General features: G+C 46.8%; 1 protein-coding gene across 1 annotated transcript in view; it reads left to right on the top strand.

Annotated features, from left to right (window-relative positions):
* The window catches only part of LOC106605889 (uncharacterized), a 30,625-nt gene extending 14,794 nt beyond the window's left edge, over positions 1-15,831 (top strand). The window contains 10 exon segments of the mRNA XM_082975582.1: positions 3,024-4,262; positions 6,528-6,650; positions 6,931-7,007; positions 8,422-8,596; positions 9,061-9,166; positions 9,251-9,297; positions 9,453-9,970; positions 10,094-10,338; positions 10,441-10,599; positions 10,740-15,831. Of these exon segments, the coding sequence (XP_082831708.1) occupies positions 3,024-4,262; positions 6,528-6,650; positions 6,931-7,007; positions 8,422-8,596; positions 9,061-9,166; positions 9,251-9,297; positions 9,453-9,970; positions 10,094-10,338; positions 10,441-10,599; positions 10,740-10,905 (2,855 nt within the window). The 3' untranslated portion in view covers positions 10,906-15,831.
* The last annotated feature ends 946 nt before the right edge of the window (positions 15,832-16,777 follow it).

Raw genomic sequence — 16,777 nt, 5'->3', positions numbered from 1 at the left:
AGAGAGAGAGAACAGCATACCACTACTGGAGAGAGAGAGAGAACAGCATACCACTACTGTACAGAGAGAGAGAGAACAGCATACCACTACTGTACAGAGAGAGAGAACAGCATACCACTACTGTACAGAGAGAGAGAGAGAGAGAGAGAACAGCATACCACTACTGTACAGAGAGAGAGAGAGAACAGCATACCACTACTGTACAGAGAGAGAGAGAACAGCATACCACTACTGTACAGAGAGAGAGAGAACAGCATACCACTACTGTACAGAGAGAGAGAGAACAGCATACCACTACTGTACAGAGAGAGAGAGAGGACAGCATACCACTACTGTACAAAGAGAGAGAGAGAACAGCATACCACTACTGTACAGAGAGAGAGGACAGCATACCACTACTGTACAGAGAGAGAGAACAGCATACCACTACTGTACAGAGAGAGAGAGAACAGCATACCACTACTGTACAAAGAGAGAGAGAGAACAGCATACCACTACGTAACAGAGAGAGAGAGGACAGCATACCACTACTGTACAAAGAGAGAGAGAGAACAGCATACCACTACTGTACAGAGAGAGAGAGAGAGAACAGCATACCACTACTGTACAGAGAGAGAGAGAACAGCATACCACTACTGTACAGAGAGAGAGAGAACAGCATACCACTACTGTACAGAGAGAGAGAGAACAGCATACCACTACTGTACAGAGAGAGAGAACAGCATACCACTACTGTACAGAGAGAGAGAACAGCATACCACTACTGTACAGAGAGAGAGAGAACAGCATACCACTACTGTACAGAGAGAGAGAACAGCATACCACTACTGTACAGAGAGAGAGAAACCAGCATACCACTACTGTACAGAGAGAGAGAGAGAGGACAGCATACCACTACTGTACAGAGAGAGAGAACAGCATACCACTACTGTACAGAGAGAGAGAGAACAGCATACCACTACTGTACAGAGAGAGAGAACAGCATACCACTACTGTACAGAGAGAGAGAACAGCATACCACTACTGTACAGAGAGAGAGAGAACAGCATACCACTACTGTACACAGAGAGAGAACAGCATACCACTACTGTACAGAGAGAGAGAGAACAGCATACCACTACTGTACAGAGAGAGAGAGAGAACAGCATACCACTACTGTACAGAGAGAGAGAGAGAGGACAGCATACCACTACTGTACAGAGAGAGAGAGAACAGCATACCACTACTGTACAGAGAGAGAGAGAACAGCATACCACTACTGTACAGAGAGAGAGAGAACAGCATACCACTACTGTACAGAGAGAGAGAGAACAGCATACCACTACTGTACAGAGAGAGAGAACAGCATACCACTACTGTACAGAGAGAGAGAACAGCATACCACTACTGTACAGAGAGAGAGAACAGCATACCACTACTGTACAGAGAGAGAGAGGACGCATTACCACTACTATACAGAGAGAGAACAGCATACCACTACTGTACAGAGAGAGAGAACAGCATACCACTACTGTACAGAGAGAGAGAGAACAGCATACCACTACTGTACTGAGAGAGAGAGAACAGCATACCACTACTGTACAGAGAGAGAGAGAACAGCATACCACTACTGTACAGAGAGAGAGAACAGCATACCACTACTGTACAGAGAGAGAGAACAGCATACCACTACTGTACAGAGAGAGAGAACAGCATACCACTACTGTACAGAGAGAGAGAACAGCATACCACTACTGTACAGAGAGAGAGAGGACAGCATACCACTACTGTACAGAGAGAGAACAGCATACCACTACTGTACAGAGAGAGAGAACAGCATACCACTACTGTACAGAGAGAGAGAGAACAGCATACCACTACTGTACAGAGAGAGAGAGAGAACAGCATACCACTACTGTACAGAGAGAGAGAGTGGCACTAACTATGGACAGTGATAACCTCATCTTTGGCAGTTACCTGCACATATACGTTTTATAATACAGAATACACACTGACGGAAGAGTAGAACATGAAACCACTAGCTTAAACCACTGGAAAAAGGTTTGGGCGTGGTTGAAATAATGGTGAACGACTGTGAGATTAGGAAACGAAAGAGAAAGGCTTCTCTAAACCTGAACTTTGACTCCTCTGTTCATGAACCACCTCCATTGACTCTGTCATGTATTGTGGTCAGTCTGTGTGCATCTGTTGGGTCAGACTATTGGACATATGTTGTTGTGTGGGTACTGGGTGGTGTACTGCGTTACTACATGTTGTGGTGGGGATCTACTGGTTTACATTGCATTCTTCTCTCAACAGACACTAACATTCTCTCCATTTCTCTCTCTCCTCCCAATTTATTTGCAACATACATTTTTGCTCCTCTCCTTGTTCTCATCCCTCTATCCTATCCATCCTTCCAACATTTGTCCATGGCTCTACTTCTCCTTTACCTTCCCCTCTTCTCCTCTTTCGCTTGTCCTCCGGCCCCCAACTACCCCTACCTACCCCAACTACCCCTACCTGCCCCCAACTACCCCTACCTACCCCAACTACCCCTACCTACCCCCAACTACCCCTACCTGCCCCCAACTACCCCTACCTGCCCCCAACTACCCGTACCTGCCCCCAACTACCCCTACCTGCCCCCAACTACCCCTACCTGCCCCCAACTACCCCTACCTGCCCCCAACTACCCCTACATGCCCCCAACTACCCGTACCTGCCCCCAACTACCCCTACCTGCCCCCAACTACCCCCAACTACCCCTACCTGCCCCCAACTACCCCTACCTACCCCTACCTGCCCCCAACTACCCCTACCTGCCCCCAACTACCACTACCTGCCCCCAACTACCCCTACTGGCCCCCAACTACCCCTACCTGCCCCCCCACCCACACACACACACACCACTTACTCACACTCCTACCCCCTGAATGCCCCCCTTGTCCACCTCAAATCCACATTTCCACCTCAACCTGCCTCTGTTACTCATACTCCTCTCCCTTCTCCCCTCCTGCCCTTTGCCCCTTTTGACTGGGCAGTGTCCTCACCCCCTCTCTCCCTGGCCCACTCCCAGCCCTCCTCCTATTTCCTCCACTCTGTAATCCCCCCTTACCGCCCAGGATACTGTGGTGCTCATGCGAGACCAGTCCCCAGGACCCAACCTCACAGCCACACTGAAACCCAGTCCACAGCCACGGCCCCTAACCCCTACACTACCCAGTCCACAGCCACGGCCCCTAACCCCTACACTACCCAGTCCACAGCCACGGCCCCTAACCCCTACACTACCCAGTCCACAGCCACGGCCCCTAACCCCTACACTACCCAGTCCACAGCCACGGCCCCTAACCCCTACACTACCCAGTCCACAGCCACGGCCCCTAACCCCTACACTACCCAGTCCACAGCCACGGCCCCTAACCCCTACACTACCCAGTCCACAGCCACGGCCCCTAACCCCTACACTACCCAGTCCACAGCCACGGCCCCTAACCCCTACACTACCCAGTTATCTAACCCCTTTGCTACACCATACACTCATACAGATTTAAATGAAGACAGCCATGGAACTTATTCTAAGAATGCTATTGATTCTGGATATAGCTATAGTGACTATTTTAAGAAGGATGGAGGCTCTGCACGTCGTTTTGGAAAGGACTTCAAGAGCAACATTGATAGTTTGTATCGTTATGTGAATGACTCCAAGACTAAAGAAAAGCTGGAGTATGGCTTTGGCTCTGAATCCATCACTAACTTTGACTCCCTGTACTGCACCGCCAACGCCACTGATAAACAGCCTCACACCGGCTCACACACACTCGTCAGCAATGACACACACACTCAAGGCTGCACCACCCCATATAAAAACGTTGACGCGATGATGATGGCATATGCCAAAACACACACCGTCGGTTCCCTTGGTTGCACTGACACACACACATACACCTCTGGCCCTGGCCAGAGTAGAACCTCTAAAGATCTCCCTCCGCTCCCCTCCTGGTACCTCTACCACCCCAAAAACTGTCCCATCCACAGGGGTGCTCCTCCCCGCCTCTCCCCCATCGGGGCTCTCGACCCCCCCCATCGCTCTGGAGCCCCCCCTCCAGGCCTGGACGCGTCCTGCCTCAGCTCACCCCTGTTCCCCCGCTCTCACACCCTCCATGCCCTGGCCGCCCCCCTCTACTACCCCTTCCTCTACCCCCCTATCCCCCCCAGGAAAACCTCAGACCCCCCAAAACTCATTCAGGCTCCGCCGCTGCCACCCGCGCTGAGTAAGAGCTCTCTCTCTCACACTCCCTCCCCCTGTCTAACACCCTGCTCGCCTGTCTGTCACTCCCTCCCCCTGTCTAACACCCTGATCGCCTGTCTGTCACTCCCTCCCCCTGTCTAACACCCTGCTCGCCTGTCTGTCACTCCCTCCCCCTGTCTAACACCCTGCTCGCCTGTCTGTCACTCCCTCCCCCTGTCTAACACCCTGATCGCCTGTCTGTCACTCCCTCCCCCTGTCTAACACCCTGCTCGCCTGTCTGTCACTCCCTCCCCCTGTCTAACACCCTGCTCGCCTGTCTGTCACTCTGTCTGTCTGTCTAACACCCTGCTCGCCTGTCTGTCTAACACCCTGCTCGCCTGTCTGTCACTCTGTCTGTCTGTCTAACACCCTGCTCGCCTGTCTATCTAACACCCTGCTCGCCTGTCTGTCACTCCCTCCCCCTGTCTAACACCCTGCTCGCCTGTCTGTCACTCCCTCCCCCTGTCTAACACCCTGCTCGCCTGTCTGTCACTCCCTCCCCCTGTCTAACACCCTGCTCGCCTGTCTGTCACTCCCTCCCCCTGTCTAACACCCTGCTCGCCTGTCTGTCACTCTGTCTGTCTGTCTAACACCCTGCTCGCCTGTCTGTCTAACACCCTGCTCGCCTGTCTGTCACTCTGTCTGTCTGTCTAACACCCTGCTCGCCTGTCTGTCTAACACCCTGCTCGCCTGTCTGTCACTCCTGCCCCCTGTCTAACACCCTGCTCGCCTGTCTGTCACTCCCTCCCCCTGTCTAACACCCTGCTCGCCTGTCTGTCACTCCCTCCCCCTGTCTAACACCCTGCTCGCCTGTCTGTCACTCCCTCCCCCTGTCTAACACCCTGCTCGCCTGTCTGTCACTCCCTCCCCCTGTCTAACACCCTGCTCGCCTGTCTGTCACTCTGTCTGTCTGTCTAACACCCTGCTCGCCTGTCTGTCACTCTGTTAGTCTGTCTAACACCCTGCTCGCCTGTCTGTCTGTCTAACACCCTGCTCGCCTGTCTGTCACTCTGTTAGTCTGTCTAACACCCTGCTCGCCTGTCTGTCACTCTGTCTGTCTGTTTAACACCCTGCTCGCCTGTCTGTCACTCTGTCTGTCTGTCTAACACCCTGCTCGCCTGTCTGTCACTCTGTTAGTCTAACACCCTGCTCACCTGTCTGTCTGTTTGTCTGTCTGTGTGTTTATCTACATCTCTATCGCCCTGTCAGTCTGTCTGTAGTCTGTCTGTCCGTCTGAGTGTGTATATCTATCTCGCTGTCAGTCAGTCAGTCTGTCTGTTTGTCTATCAGTCTGTCTGTTTGTCTGTGTGTATATCTATATCTCTGTCTGTCTGTCTGTCACTCTGTCAGTCTGTCTGTCCATGCTGTTGTGTGTCTGTTGCATGGAGTGCTGAAATAGACACCTCTCCTTAATAAAGCTATGACCTTCAGCTTCTGTTGAACCATGATAATCACTGTGATGATGATTATCACGCTTTAGTGTGTGCATGAATGCGTGCATTGGTGTAGATACGTGTGTTTGGGTACGACTATACACGATGTGTTTAATGTAGTGGTGAATGGCTATAAACTGGGCTGAACACTAACCTTCTATAGTGTCTATATGTTTCATCATGAGGTCAGACAGGAATGTTCTCACACCTTACTGATACCACAGGAGGCTGTTGAGGGGAGGACGGCTCATAATAATGGCAGGAACGGAGCAAATGGAATGACATCAAACACATGGGAACCAGGTGTTTGATGTATTTGATCCCATTCCAGTCATTCCTCTCCAGACATTACCACAAGCCTGTCCTCCCCAACCAAGGTGCCACCAACCTGCTACTGATAGCTGACTTCTGCATGGCTGTCTTCTCCAATAGGAGGTTTTATGTTTCCTGTGTCTGTCCAGGTTAATGCATCCGCTTCCCATTCACATAATGTACCACCCTCAGAAGGGACGATGTCCTGTGTAGAATATTGGAAAAGCAAAGTGTACAAGACAACCATTTTAGAATCTGTGAAAAATATTGGACTGGGATGTTTCAACAAACTAAGCTATGCTATCACTATGCTATCACTACTACACTACTACTGATAGTACTGCTACTCTACCACTGCTTTAACTAACTGCTAAAACAACTAATATCACTAATACTCAAACAGTTACACAGAAATACCAAGTAACATTGCTCTTCCTCTCGGTGAGTCCACCACTGATTAGAGTAGAGTAGGTTGTAAGTGATCCTTCCTCTATCTCTGTCAATCTCAGCGGTTCGTAGCGTCTCATTCGCCGGCTCTGTACAGAGAGGCGGGACTTCCTGGATGGGCGATGACGTGAAGGCCCCTCTGAGAGGCCTAGGGCTGTCCTCTCTGTGCCTGCTGGAAAAAAGAGGTACGCTATACCTGTATATATTTACATTTGAATCATTTAGCAGCTGCTCTTATCCAGAGTGACTTAAGTGCATACATTTTCATACTGGTCCCCCATGGGAATCAAACCCACAACCCTGGTGTTGCAAGCACCATGCTCTACCAACTGAGTCACATGGGATCATATATAGCCTAGATGTATATTTATATACAGTCTATGTGATATACAGTACATTTATTCATGTACATTTACACTGTTAGAGAAATGATGTTTGTGTATGTCTAACTGTTCCCGTCCACAGCTCTGGTCAGTGCAGTCAGTGTGGCAGTGGAGGCCATTTTGGCTCAGTTCAGCTCCTCACGGACCCTGGTGCAGAAGGTCAGTTTCCACTGTCTCTGCGTTTAACACCATGTTTAACACCATGTTTAACACTGTCTCTTCAGTAACATGGTGTACACACCACATGATGTGAGATATGGAAAATGGCCTTGAGTTTTTAATCATTATATCTGTACTTTAATGATGTATTTCTGAGGGCATGCCTGTTTGTTTCTACTGTTCGCTGTTGTCTGATGCTGGCAGCAAACCCAGCTTCTCCTCTGTGGATCAATCAATTATATTCATTTCAATTAGGAGAAATATGAGGGCCAATCATCTTCCTCCGATTTCACATTTTGGTTTTAGATCAGGGGAGGTAATCCAATCAGTACAAACCTCCACCCCCGCGTTTATAATACCTAGCTACCGCCCCTAACGACGTATTGTTAACTGTTGCTATGACAGGGTTTCCACACCGACAGGCAAAGTGAAAAACAGACAGACAGAAGATCAACCAGCTCAAACTCCCCAAAGACTTCATTGCCTTATAGGATTTGTGTATCCGTGTCTCTGGAATTAGACGTCGGTCTGTAGCAGCGGTGGTTGCATTCAGCTCATTGGAACTTAATAACGTGTGACACTTGATGGCTCAAACAGCCTGTTAGTGGCTCTATATCTATATATGAATCCTCCATATATGAATCATCCATTGAATAACAGGACATATCTGTGTCTCTTTCTGTCTCTCCCTCTTCCTCTCCCCTAGTCTGCCTCCATTAACAAGGTGCTAGGTTGTCTTCAGATATCCCTATCTTTGGCTCAGTAGTCAGAACCTCTGTACTAAATCCATCCTTCCACATCCCTCTTTCCCACATATTTCTCTCTACTCCTTTCCTCTTCTATATCTCTGTATTCTCTTCCTATCCATAACACCCTCTCCTTTCTTCCCTCTCTCTCCTCTATTTCTCCCCTCCTCCCTCTCTTCTTTCCTATTTCTCCCCTCTCCTCTCTTACCTCTCTCTCCTCCCCTCTCCCTTCCCTCCCTCTCCTCCCCTATGTATACCCTCTTCAATCTCTCTCTTCTGCCATTTCTCCTCTCTTCCCACCTTCTCTCCTATTTCTCCCATCCCTTCTCCTTTATTCTCTCTCTCCTCTATTTCTCCTCTCCTTTCTTCCCCTCTCTCTCCTCCACTATTTCTCTCCTCTCCTCTCTTTTCTCTCCTCCCCTATTTCTCTCCTCTCCTCTCTTCCCTCTCTCCTCCACTATTTCTCTAATCTCCTCTCTTCTCTCTCCTCCCCTATTTCTCTCCTCTCCTCTCTTCCCTCTCTCTCCTCCACTATTTCTCCCCTCTCTTCTCCTCTATTTCTCCCCTCTCCCTCTCTCCTCCCCTATTTATTCCCTCTTCATCCCCTTCCCTCACTCGCATCCTCTATTTTGCCACTCTCCTTTCTCCTCTCCTCCTCCCCTTTCCAGGCTCTATCAGGAGACAGCAGTGTGAATCCGTCTCTGGGTCGGCTGGTGCTGCAGTGTTTGTGCCCCGCCCTGCGGAGCCTGCTCTCCGACGGCCTCAAGCCCCACCAGAGTGATTTGATCTCGGGCAGGAGGCCAAACTCAGCCTGGGGACTGGTCCAGGCCTCCACCAGGCCAGGTAGGAACTCTGGAGCGCAGTACAGAGGTGGGTTACAAGAGAGCATAGACAGCATAGGAGGGCTGTGGTTGTTATACCCCCTGCCTTTCCATATATTTATATCTCTCTCTCTATATCCATCTCTCTCTATTTCTCCTTCTCAGACATGATGGAAGTACATAGCCAATCTCTCAATATCTCTCTTCCTCTTTCCCATGTGTATCTCTTTCACCCTCCCAGACATCATGTGGGTTCATAGTACTTTCAGTCTCTCTCTCCTCCTCTCTCGCTCTAGTCTGGTGCTCATTATTCTGCAGTGTTGAGTCATCCTTCTCTCTGATTATCTTATTACTTGTTCATTTCAATTTCAGTCAATTCAGTTCAAAGGTAACATAACATGTTGATTAGATATTGATTTGTTTCTCTGTGCCAAAGCTTAACCAAAGCCTTTCTTTCTCTCGTCTCTGCTCCCCTTCTCCCTCCAGGGCCCAGCACTCAGTCCCTGTACAGCCTCCAGGCTAGAATAGGAGAGCTGCCCCAGCTCAGGCAGAACAAACACAGGTTCAACGCCTTCCTCCTCGGCCTCCTCAAGTAAGACCTGGCTCTTCTCTCCTAGGGTTTTTCTGTTTGACTTTTTCAATTCCAATTCTCACCTGCTTCTTGTCTCTCGTTCAGCATCAAGCTTATGGATTTCTGGCTGTCCCATCTCCAGTCATGCAGTGGTAAGTCTCTGAAGCCTAAAGTTCATATCTGCAATCTATCTGTTTGAATATTAATATGTTATAACATTATTTCTCTCCTCCCTTCACCCCACCCCCTCTCTCTCCCCCTCCGTCTCTTTCTCTCTCTCTCCTTCGCCTCCCTCTCTCTCTGTCAGATGTGTTGGTGACGTTCTACCGGCCCTCCTCCTTCATGCGTTTGTCGTTGACTTCCTGCCAGCCTCTGTTTGAGGAGCTCCTCCTCCTGCTGCAGCCCCTCAGTCTCCTGACCCTTAACCTCGACCTGCTCTTCCAGCACCACCACCTGGAGCCAGCCAATCACAGCCCAGAGATCCCCAGCCCACCCAATCAGGACCTGGGATTCAGGCGCTCGCCCCGGGGGTCCGCTTCCCAAGGCAGGGGCAGCAGCAATCTCGAAAGCCTATCAGAGCTGTACTTTGGGAGAGCAGAACCCGAGGCGACCAATCGTAATGCGAGCTCGTCGTCCCTGGCCAACTCAGGGATGGGAGGGTTGGTGGAGTCACTGAAGCCAGAGAGTCTCAGTGTGGGGCCTGCGAAGGTCTCTGGGGGTCTTGCGAAGACAAGTCCTCAGCTGATGTGGGTTCAGGAGAAAGAAATGATGGAGCTAGCACCTCCTAATGTTGAGGAGGCCAGTCTCTCCCAACAGGCAGGACAGGTGAGCACAATTCAATGTGTGTGTATTTGTGTGTCTGTTTGTGTGTGTGTGTGTGTGTGTTTGAATGCGTGGGTGGGTGTCCGTACCACACAGCACTTTTCTGAGCTGTTATTCTCTCCCTAGGTGATCCAGCAGGGATGGGGGGCTGTGGTACGCTGGGGGGGCAAGCTGGGCCAGAACCTGGCTGAACTCAGCCTGTCTGCAGTACAGAACCAGGAGGGGACATCCAGAGACCCCCCAGAGCCCCAGGCCAGTACCCAGGCCAGGAGTGACCCTCCTCAGGTCGATGGAGCATTGGCGGTCCCCTGGGGTTTGGGACGGCTGTTTGGAGCCTCCAATAACCCCACGATACCCACACTTCCAACCAGGTGCGCTGGTGTGTGTGTACGTGTTTGTGTGATAGAGTTTTCTGATACTAGACAGTTGAAGTATCTTACTCTTATCACTGATGTATCTCTCTCCCTCCCCAGACGTCCATCTCAGTGGTTGTCTCCAGGGGTGTCTGTTCTGACCCGGATGGTGAGCAGCAGTTCCAGCGCTAACCAGAGGAGGGTGCTGGAGCCCCAGCAGGTAGAAGAGGTGGTAGAGAGAGAGATGGAGGAGACATGGGACAACCCAAGACCCCTCAGGTATTGGAAATATGTGGAAATATATCTAGATTACATGTTTAGTTTGTTCAGTTCAGTAGTCATGACTGTCTATGACGGTGTTATGTCATTCTTATGACACTTTTTTACAGCAGTATCACTTATTTTTCTCTCTTTCTCAGGTCAGTCAGAACACTATGCGACCACTCTGGCACAGGGGCGGAGCTAAGCTTCCAGAAAGGGGAGGAGTTAGTGGTTTTAGGGGGTGTCGATCACGACTGGATTCGCTGTCGTCAGGGAGACCGAGAGGGGCTCGTACCCATTGGCTACGCCTCACTGATCCTGTGATTTCAGACACCGTATCAGAGTTTTGATTGTTTGAATATATATGGGGGAGGGAAAATGAAGTCATAAAGCTATAATGTATTTAGGCAACCATAGAGAGGCTGTGGCGAAGTCCCAATGCTCTCAGAGAAATAGTTCACCCCCGAATCTAAGTTCAAATCACGTTTTTATATCTCTAAAGTAGTCCGAAGTCGTATGTCAGGGTTCCCCAACTGGCAGCCCATGATTTTATTTGGCCCCCAAGTTTTCTGAGCAAAGGGTTAGAATTACTTGTTGGACATAAAAGACTAAAATCAGCAGTAAATGTTGGAAATCTGTTCCAAAGTATTTCCACACATAGAGAGAGATGTGATTGTTTACAAATCTAAGCAAGGTTTGAAATGATTATATTTTAGTCAAATGACATATCTGTTTGGGCTTCTTGCGGTCAATTTGCAGTCTACAAATGATTTGTGATTATGTTCCAGCCCCCTGACCATCCATGGCTGAATCTAGTTGATGATCTCTGGTCAATGTGATTTAGTTCAGTCCGTACTCCGCACCATCTGTTGTGTAGATCCCACTATATGCACTGGTAGAAAGCTGCAAAACTCAATCCCTAAAGAACTGTACCATCGAATGCCATCTAATTAGGGGGATTTAATGAAGATTTAATTTAGCTCACCAGATGGTGTGGAATATGGACCCAGCACGACTTCAGACCACTTTTGAAGTGTGAAAACTTCAGACAAACACTTATCTTGGTGTGGACTATCCCTATAAATGTCCTCCATTCATCATCTCCTCTCTTTGGTGACCACTGATCTGAGGAGGACTGGATAAAGCTTTGTAGAATTCTATTCATAGGTTGCACCTCCGTCACGTCATGCCATTGTTATGAACTTTCTCAAGCAGCCATCGGCGTTGCCCTAAAGTGGTGATACGTCCAGTCATTCTGAAATGAGTCTAACTACTGTTTAGTCTAAATTACACTATAGTGCCTGTGGAAATACGGTGACGTTGCTAAAGTAGTCAAATATGTAGTAGGAAACAACTTTCCCAGCATGATCATGTCGTCAAATTTACTTTAGACAGATGGCGACGTCATCATCTAGCAATATTCGGCAAAAATAGCTAGCAAAGCTAACGTTAGCTAGTTACAATCAGGTGGCCTCCCCTCAATTTAAGCTAGTTAGCTAACGTTATACTGCATCTAAAGTCTATCTGGTGACATCAAAATGATGACGAAAGGGTTTCCTAATAACAATTTGCCTGTTTTTGAATGTCATTGTATTTCCAGGCCACTGTAATGCACTTTCGATGAAATCTTCAGCGCTTATTGACGATGCATGGAGTAGAATGCTCAGTCGGGCATCAGTCCAGACGAACGTTAAAAACTATTGTGACGAAACATGCAACGCATACATTCAGCTTATCCAGACACTTTCAGATCAGCAGTCACTATGGGAAGATTTATAGCCTGGTAGCCAGGTCGGTTTCTGCTCTAGCAAACTCCTTCGTCTCAGACCCAGACCTTGCCGCCAGGCTAACCGGTGAAGGGAGCCATGGTAGAGTATTGGAGCGTAGCCCCTGTTACGTAACGTAGTACCATAGTGAAATGTAGCTGTTTTCTGTGTTCTATTTGACCTTTCACCCCTATTGATCTCTCCTCTTTCGCCTGGTCTCTGAGTGTGTTTTACATGTTCCCACTACAATTAATAGTCAGTTTAAAAAGGATAACTATTTGACTGTATAAATATACATACATAATATATAGGTATATGAATATAGATTAATTTAACTGAGATAGATAGATAACCAAGAGAAACAGATAGTCAAACGTTACTATAGATACGGTTGATCATGAATCAAATTGATAAGTGATCTGGCCTTTTATCCCCAACTCACCAGTCACTACTCTATAGTCATTATACACACGGACAGCTCCAGTGTTTTTGTCAATTATTGGAATCCAGTGGCTTCATCTTAGTGTGTGTTGTATGCATTGTCTTGACTTCATATCCTTCATAGCTTCATCATAACCTGATAGATTTAGTCTCATACCTTTACACTGTATTTATTGTATAATGAATGCTTTGAGTGAATGCAGTGAATTCAAAAGGAGAAGCTATTTATGTTTTTTTAATTAGCTGATTTGAAATTCAAATCACTTCCTGAATTGGCAGCCTTCAATTCGAATTGAGCCCAACCATAGAATGCAGAAGAGTATCTATCTATACGACACATATCTATCTAAAGGACATTCTAGTATCCAACAGTATATTAGTATAACTGGCATAGCAATGCTGTAACTTCAATCAGTCCACACCTCTTAAACCTCACTAACACATACTACTCAGTGCTTATAGAAATATCAATGCTTTGAGACAGACAGATAAACAGACAGATAAACAGACAGATAAACAGATAGATAGACAGATAAACAGACAGATAAACAGACAGATAAACAGACAGATTAACAGACAGATTAACAGACAGATTAACAGACAGATAAACAGACAGATTAACAGACAGATAAACAGACAGATAAACAGGCAGATAAACAGACAGATAAACAGACAGATTAACAGACAGATAAACAGACAGATAAACAGACAGATTAACAGACAGATTAACAGACAGATTAACAGACAGATAAACAGACAGATTAACAGACAGATAAACAGACAGATTAACAGACAGATAAACAGACAGATAAACAGACAGATTAACAGGCAGATTAACAGACAGATTAACAGACAGATTAACAGACAGATTAACAGACAGATTAACAGACACATTAACAGACAGATAAACAGACAGATTAACAGACAGATAAACAGACAGATAAACAGACAGATAAACAGACAGATAAACAGACAGATTAACAGACAGATTAACAGACAGATAAACAGACAGATAAACAGACAGATTAACAGACAGATTAACAGACAGATAAACAGACAGATTAACAGGCAGATTAACAGGCAGATTAACAGACAGATAAACAGATAGATAAACAGACAGATAAACAGACAGATAAACAGGCAGATAAACAGGCAGATAAACAGACAGATAAACAGACAGATTAACAGACAGATTAACAGACAGATTAACAGACAGATAAACAGACAGATTAACAGGCAGATTAACAGGCAGATTAACAGACAGATAAACAGATAGATAAACAGACAGATTAACAGTCTGAGGGACTTGAGACCTGTCTCTTTCTACTCAGCCCAGGGTTGATCAACTCTAGTCTGGTTAATTTTCCTTTACCTCATAGATCAATTAGTATTTTTGATTCCCCAGATATTTAACTCGACTGGTTACCTGGGCATTACTAAGTCTGACTACAAGACAATTGAAAGACTACAGGGACCAGTAGACAATGTGGGTTTCCAGGGCCATAGTTGTACATTCCTGACCGAGACTATCCAAGCTTTCAGATGAAGCAGTAAGCTACTCTCTGATGTACTGTATGTGTATGAAGATACCACGACTGTCAAGCCTATGTGTTTGAGGAAGAGGCTGTCCTTCCCCCAACCGTACCTCAGCTCTCATATGTACCTTCCTTCTTTCCCTACCTGTCATGCTAACCCGTGTAAGGTCATCATTTTTAATACCGTAGTAACGATAGTGGTAGTAGAATAACGTTAAAGTAATAATGTTTATTACTATGTTTATCTTCTGATTTGGTTGGTAGTTATTCTGTAGGCTTGGTAATGATGATGCATAATGATGTACTTCTCAAAGGCTTCTGGTTTAAAGGAACTGTTTGTATGCTGTTTTTTTTGTTTTGTCACTTGCGGGTGACATGGCGCTTCTTGAAGAGTTCAGGTTACTTGAGGAATGAAGAATAGAACATATTACCCATAAATTCAAATTCAATGGGAATATCACTCTTTTCATTGGTCAGAAAAAATATAAAAGGTTACCATGCCAACACGCCTCTGTGGTGTAGCACAGGGTTAGTGTCCCTATGACAACCCTATGACAACATTAGATTGGAAACATTGTAACTTTGCACTTGCATTACACAGGTTACTTTGGCAAATCTTCCACCAAATGCAATGGTATGGCACTGGCTAGTATGTCAACAACCTAACTAGCTAATCCAAATCGCTGGTGTCTCAAGATAATGTGTAGCTAGAATAGATAGTTGTTTACCAAACAGTGGAGCCACTGTGTGTCATGGCCAGTCACACTAAACCCCTGGTTTTCTAAAGGCTTTAGCTGGGTCACGGCAACAAAACAAGATAGACAACTACTTTCTTAGGCCAGTAAATTGACATGAGTCGTTTTAGAGCTATCTATAATGTATTTTAATTACAGCTTGTAGTAAATTAGGCTGTATGAGGGAGGAGCTAGTTAGTGTCAGCAAGGCCCACCATTCAATGTGCCATGCCTAGATGCAGGTGAAGGGTAAACCTAACTTCAGGAAATACACATGGTCTGTGACGGTAACAATCTCAGTATGTTGACAAGGATTCTTTTGTTATTTTTGTCGTTGATTCGGGTATATTTTCCATTGTGTGAGATGATCCATGATAAATGCATTGATTTGTATGAAAAGCTGTACATTTATTGGATGTGGTATTTATTGACCCTGGAGTCCTTGAAAGGTATATACCGCTGTTGTATTTGTCCCCTCACGTCTATCTCTCTCTCTATCTATCTGGGGTTCTGTGTATCACAGGAGGTTGGTGGCACCTTAATTGGGGAGGACAGGCTCGTGGTAATGGCTGGAGCGGGATATGTGGAATGGTATCAAATACATTAAACACCTGGTTTCCATTTGTCTGTTCCAGCCATTATTATGAGTCGTCCTCCCCTCAACAGCCTCCACTGGGGTGTGTGTGTGTGTGTGTGTGTGTGTGTGTGTGTGTGTGTGTGTGTGTGTGTGTGTGTGTGTGTGTGTGTGTGTGTGTGTGTGTGTGTGTGTGTGTGTGTGTGTGTGTGTGTGTGAGCAGTGGGTTCTGTATCTCTCTGGTGTGATGTAGCCTGCCCTGTACTTCACTGTTCCATAGTGTACTGTGTCCCTGTAGCGTCAGTCAGCGTCCGACTCCCGCATGAGCTTGTTTATAAATACCCAATAAATAATCAACATAAACCAAACCTCAAAGTCTCTCATGTGTCTCATTTCTTCTCTATTCCCCTCAATCTCATCTCTGGACCTCAAAGCCACTTCCACTGTGTTTTTTCATTGTTCCCCTCTAATGAGGGACTGATTTAGACCACAGACACCAGGTGAGTGCAATTCATCATCAGGTAGAACAGAAAACCAGCAGGCTCCGGACCTCGTAGGGTAAGAGTTGAATAACCCTGCTCTATTCCATCGAGCTATGGCGAATGCTTGCCTAGAAAGTATGTGGTACCTCGATATTAAAGCCATTCCAATCAAAGAGCTTAGTGTATGTTTTCATCTGACCTAGCCACTTCTGTCAGAGCAGTGAAGGGGAGTGCATGAGGGAAGATCGAGGGAAGGACTTACTCTCTGAAATGAGAAACTATCCCTGTTTGAATACTTTAAATGATTTCCTCATTAAAGTACCCACAGACCTGAGAGGGAGGGATTGGCTAGGCAGCTTTAGCTCACACATGCAGAGTGGAGGCTCGTGGGAGGAGCTATAGGTGGACGAGCTCATTGTAATGGCTGGAATGGAATGGATGGAACGGAGTGGTTGCCATGTTTGTTTAGTACTGTTCCATTAATTCCATTCCAGCCATTACAATGAGTCCATCCTCCTATAGGTCCTCCCACCAGCATCCACTTACACATAGCCTACATAATCACATACAGATCAGTGATTTGCTGAAGGTAAGTAGGAGAGAAGGGCCTCAGGCTCAGTCCTGCCTGTCTGTCTGTCTGTCTGTCTGTCCTCTTGAGGTCACG

The sequence above is a fragment of the Salmo salar genome, chromosome 05, assembly GCF_965601325.2.
Source record: "Salmo salar chromosome 05, fSalSal1, whole genome shotgun sequence".
NCBI classification, from domain to species: domain Eukaryota; kingdom Metazoa; phylum Chordata; class Actinopteri; order Salmoniformes; family Salmonidae; genus Salmo; species Salmo salar.
The sequence above is the reverse complement of the archived record's forward strand: the minus strand, read 5'-3'. Positions and strand labels throughout refer to the sequence as shown.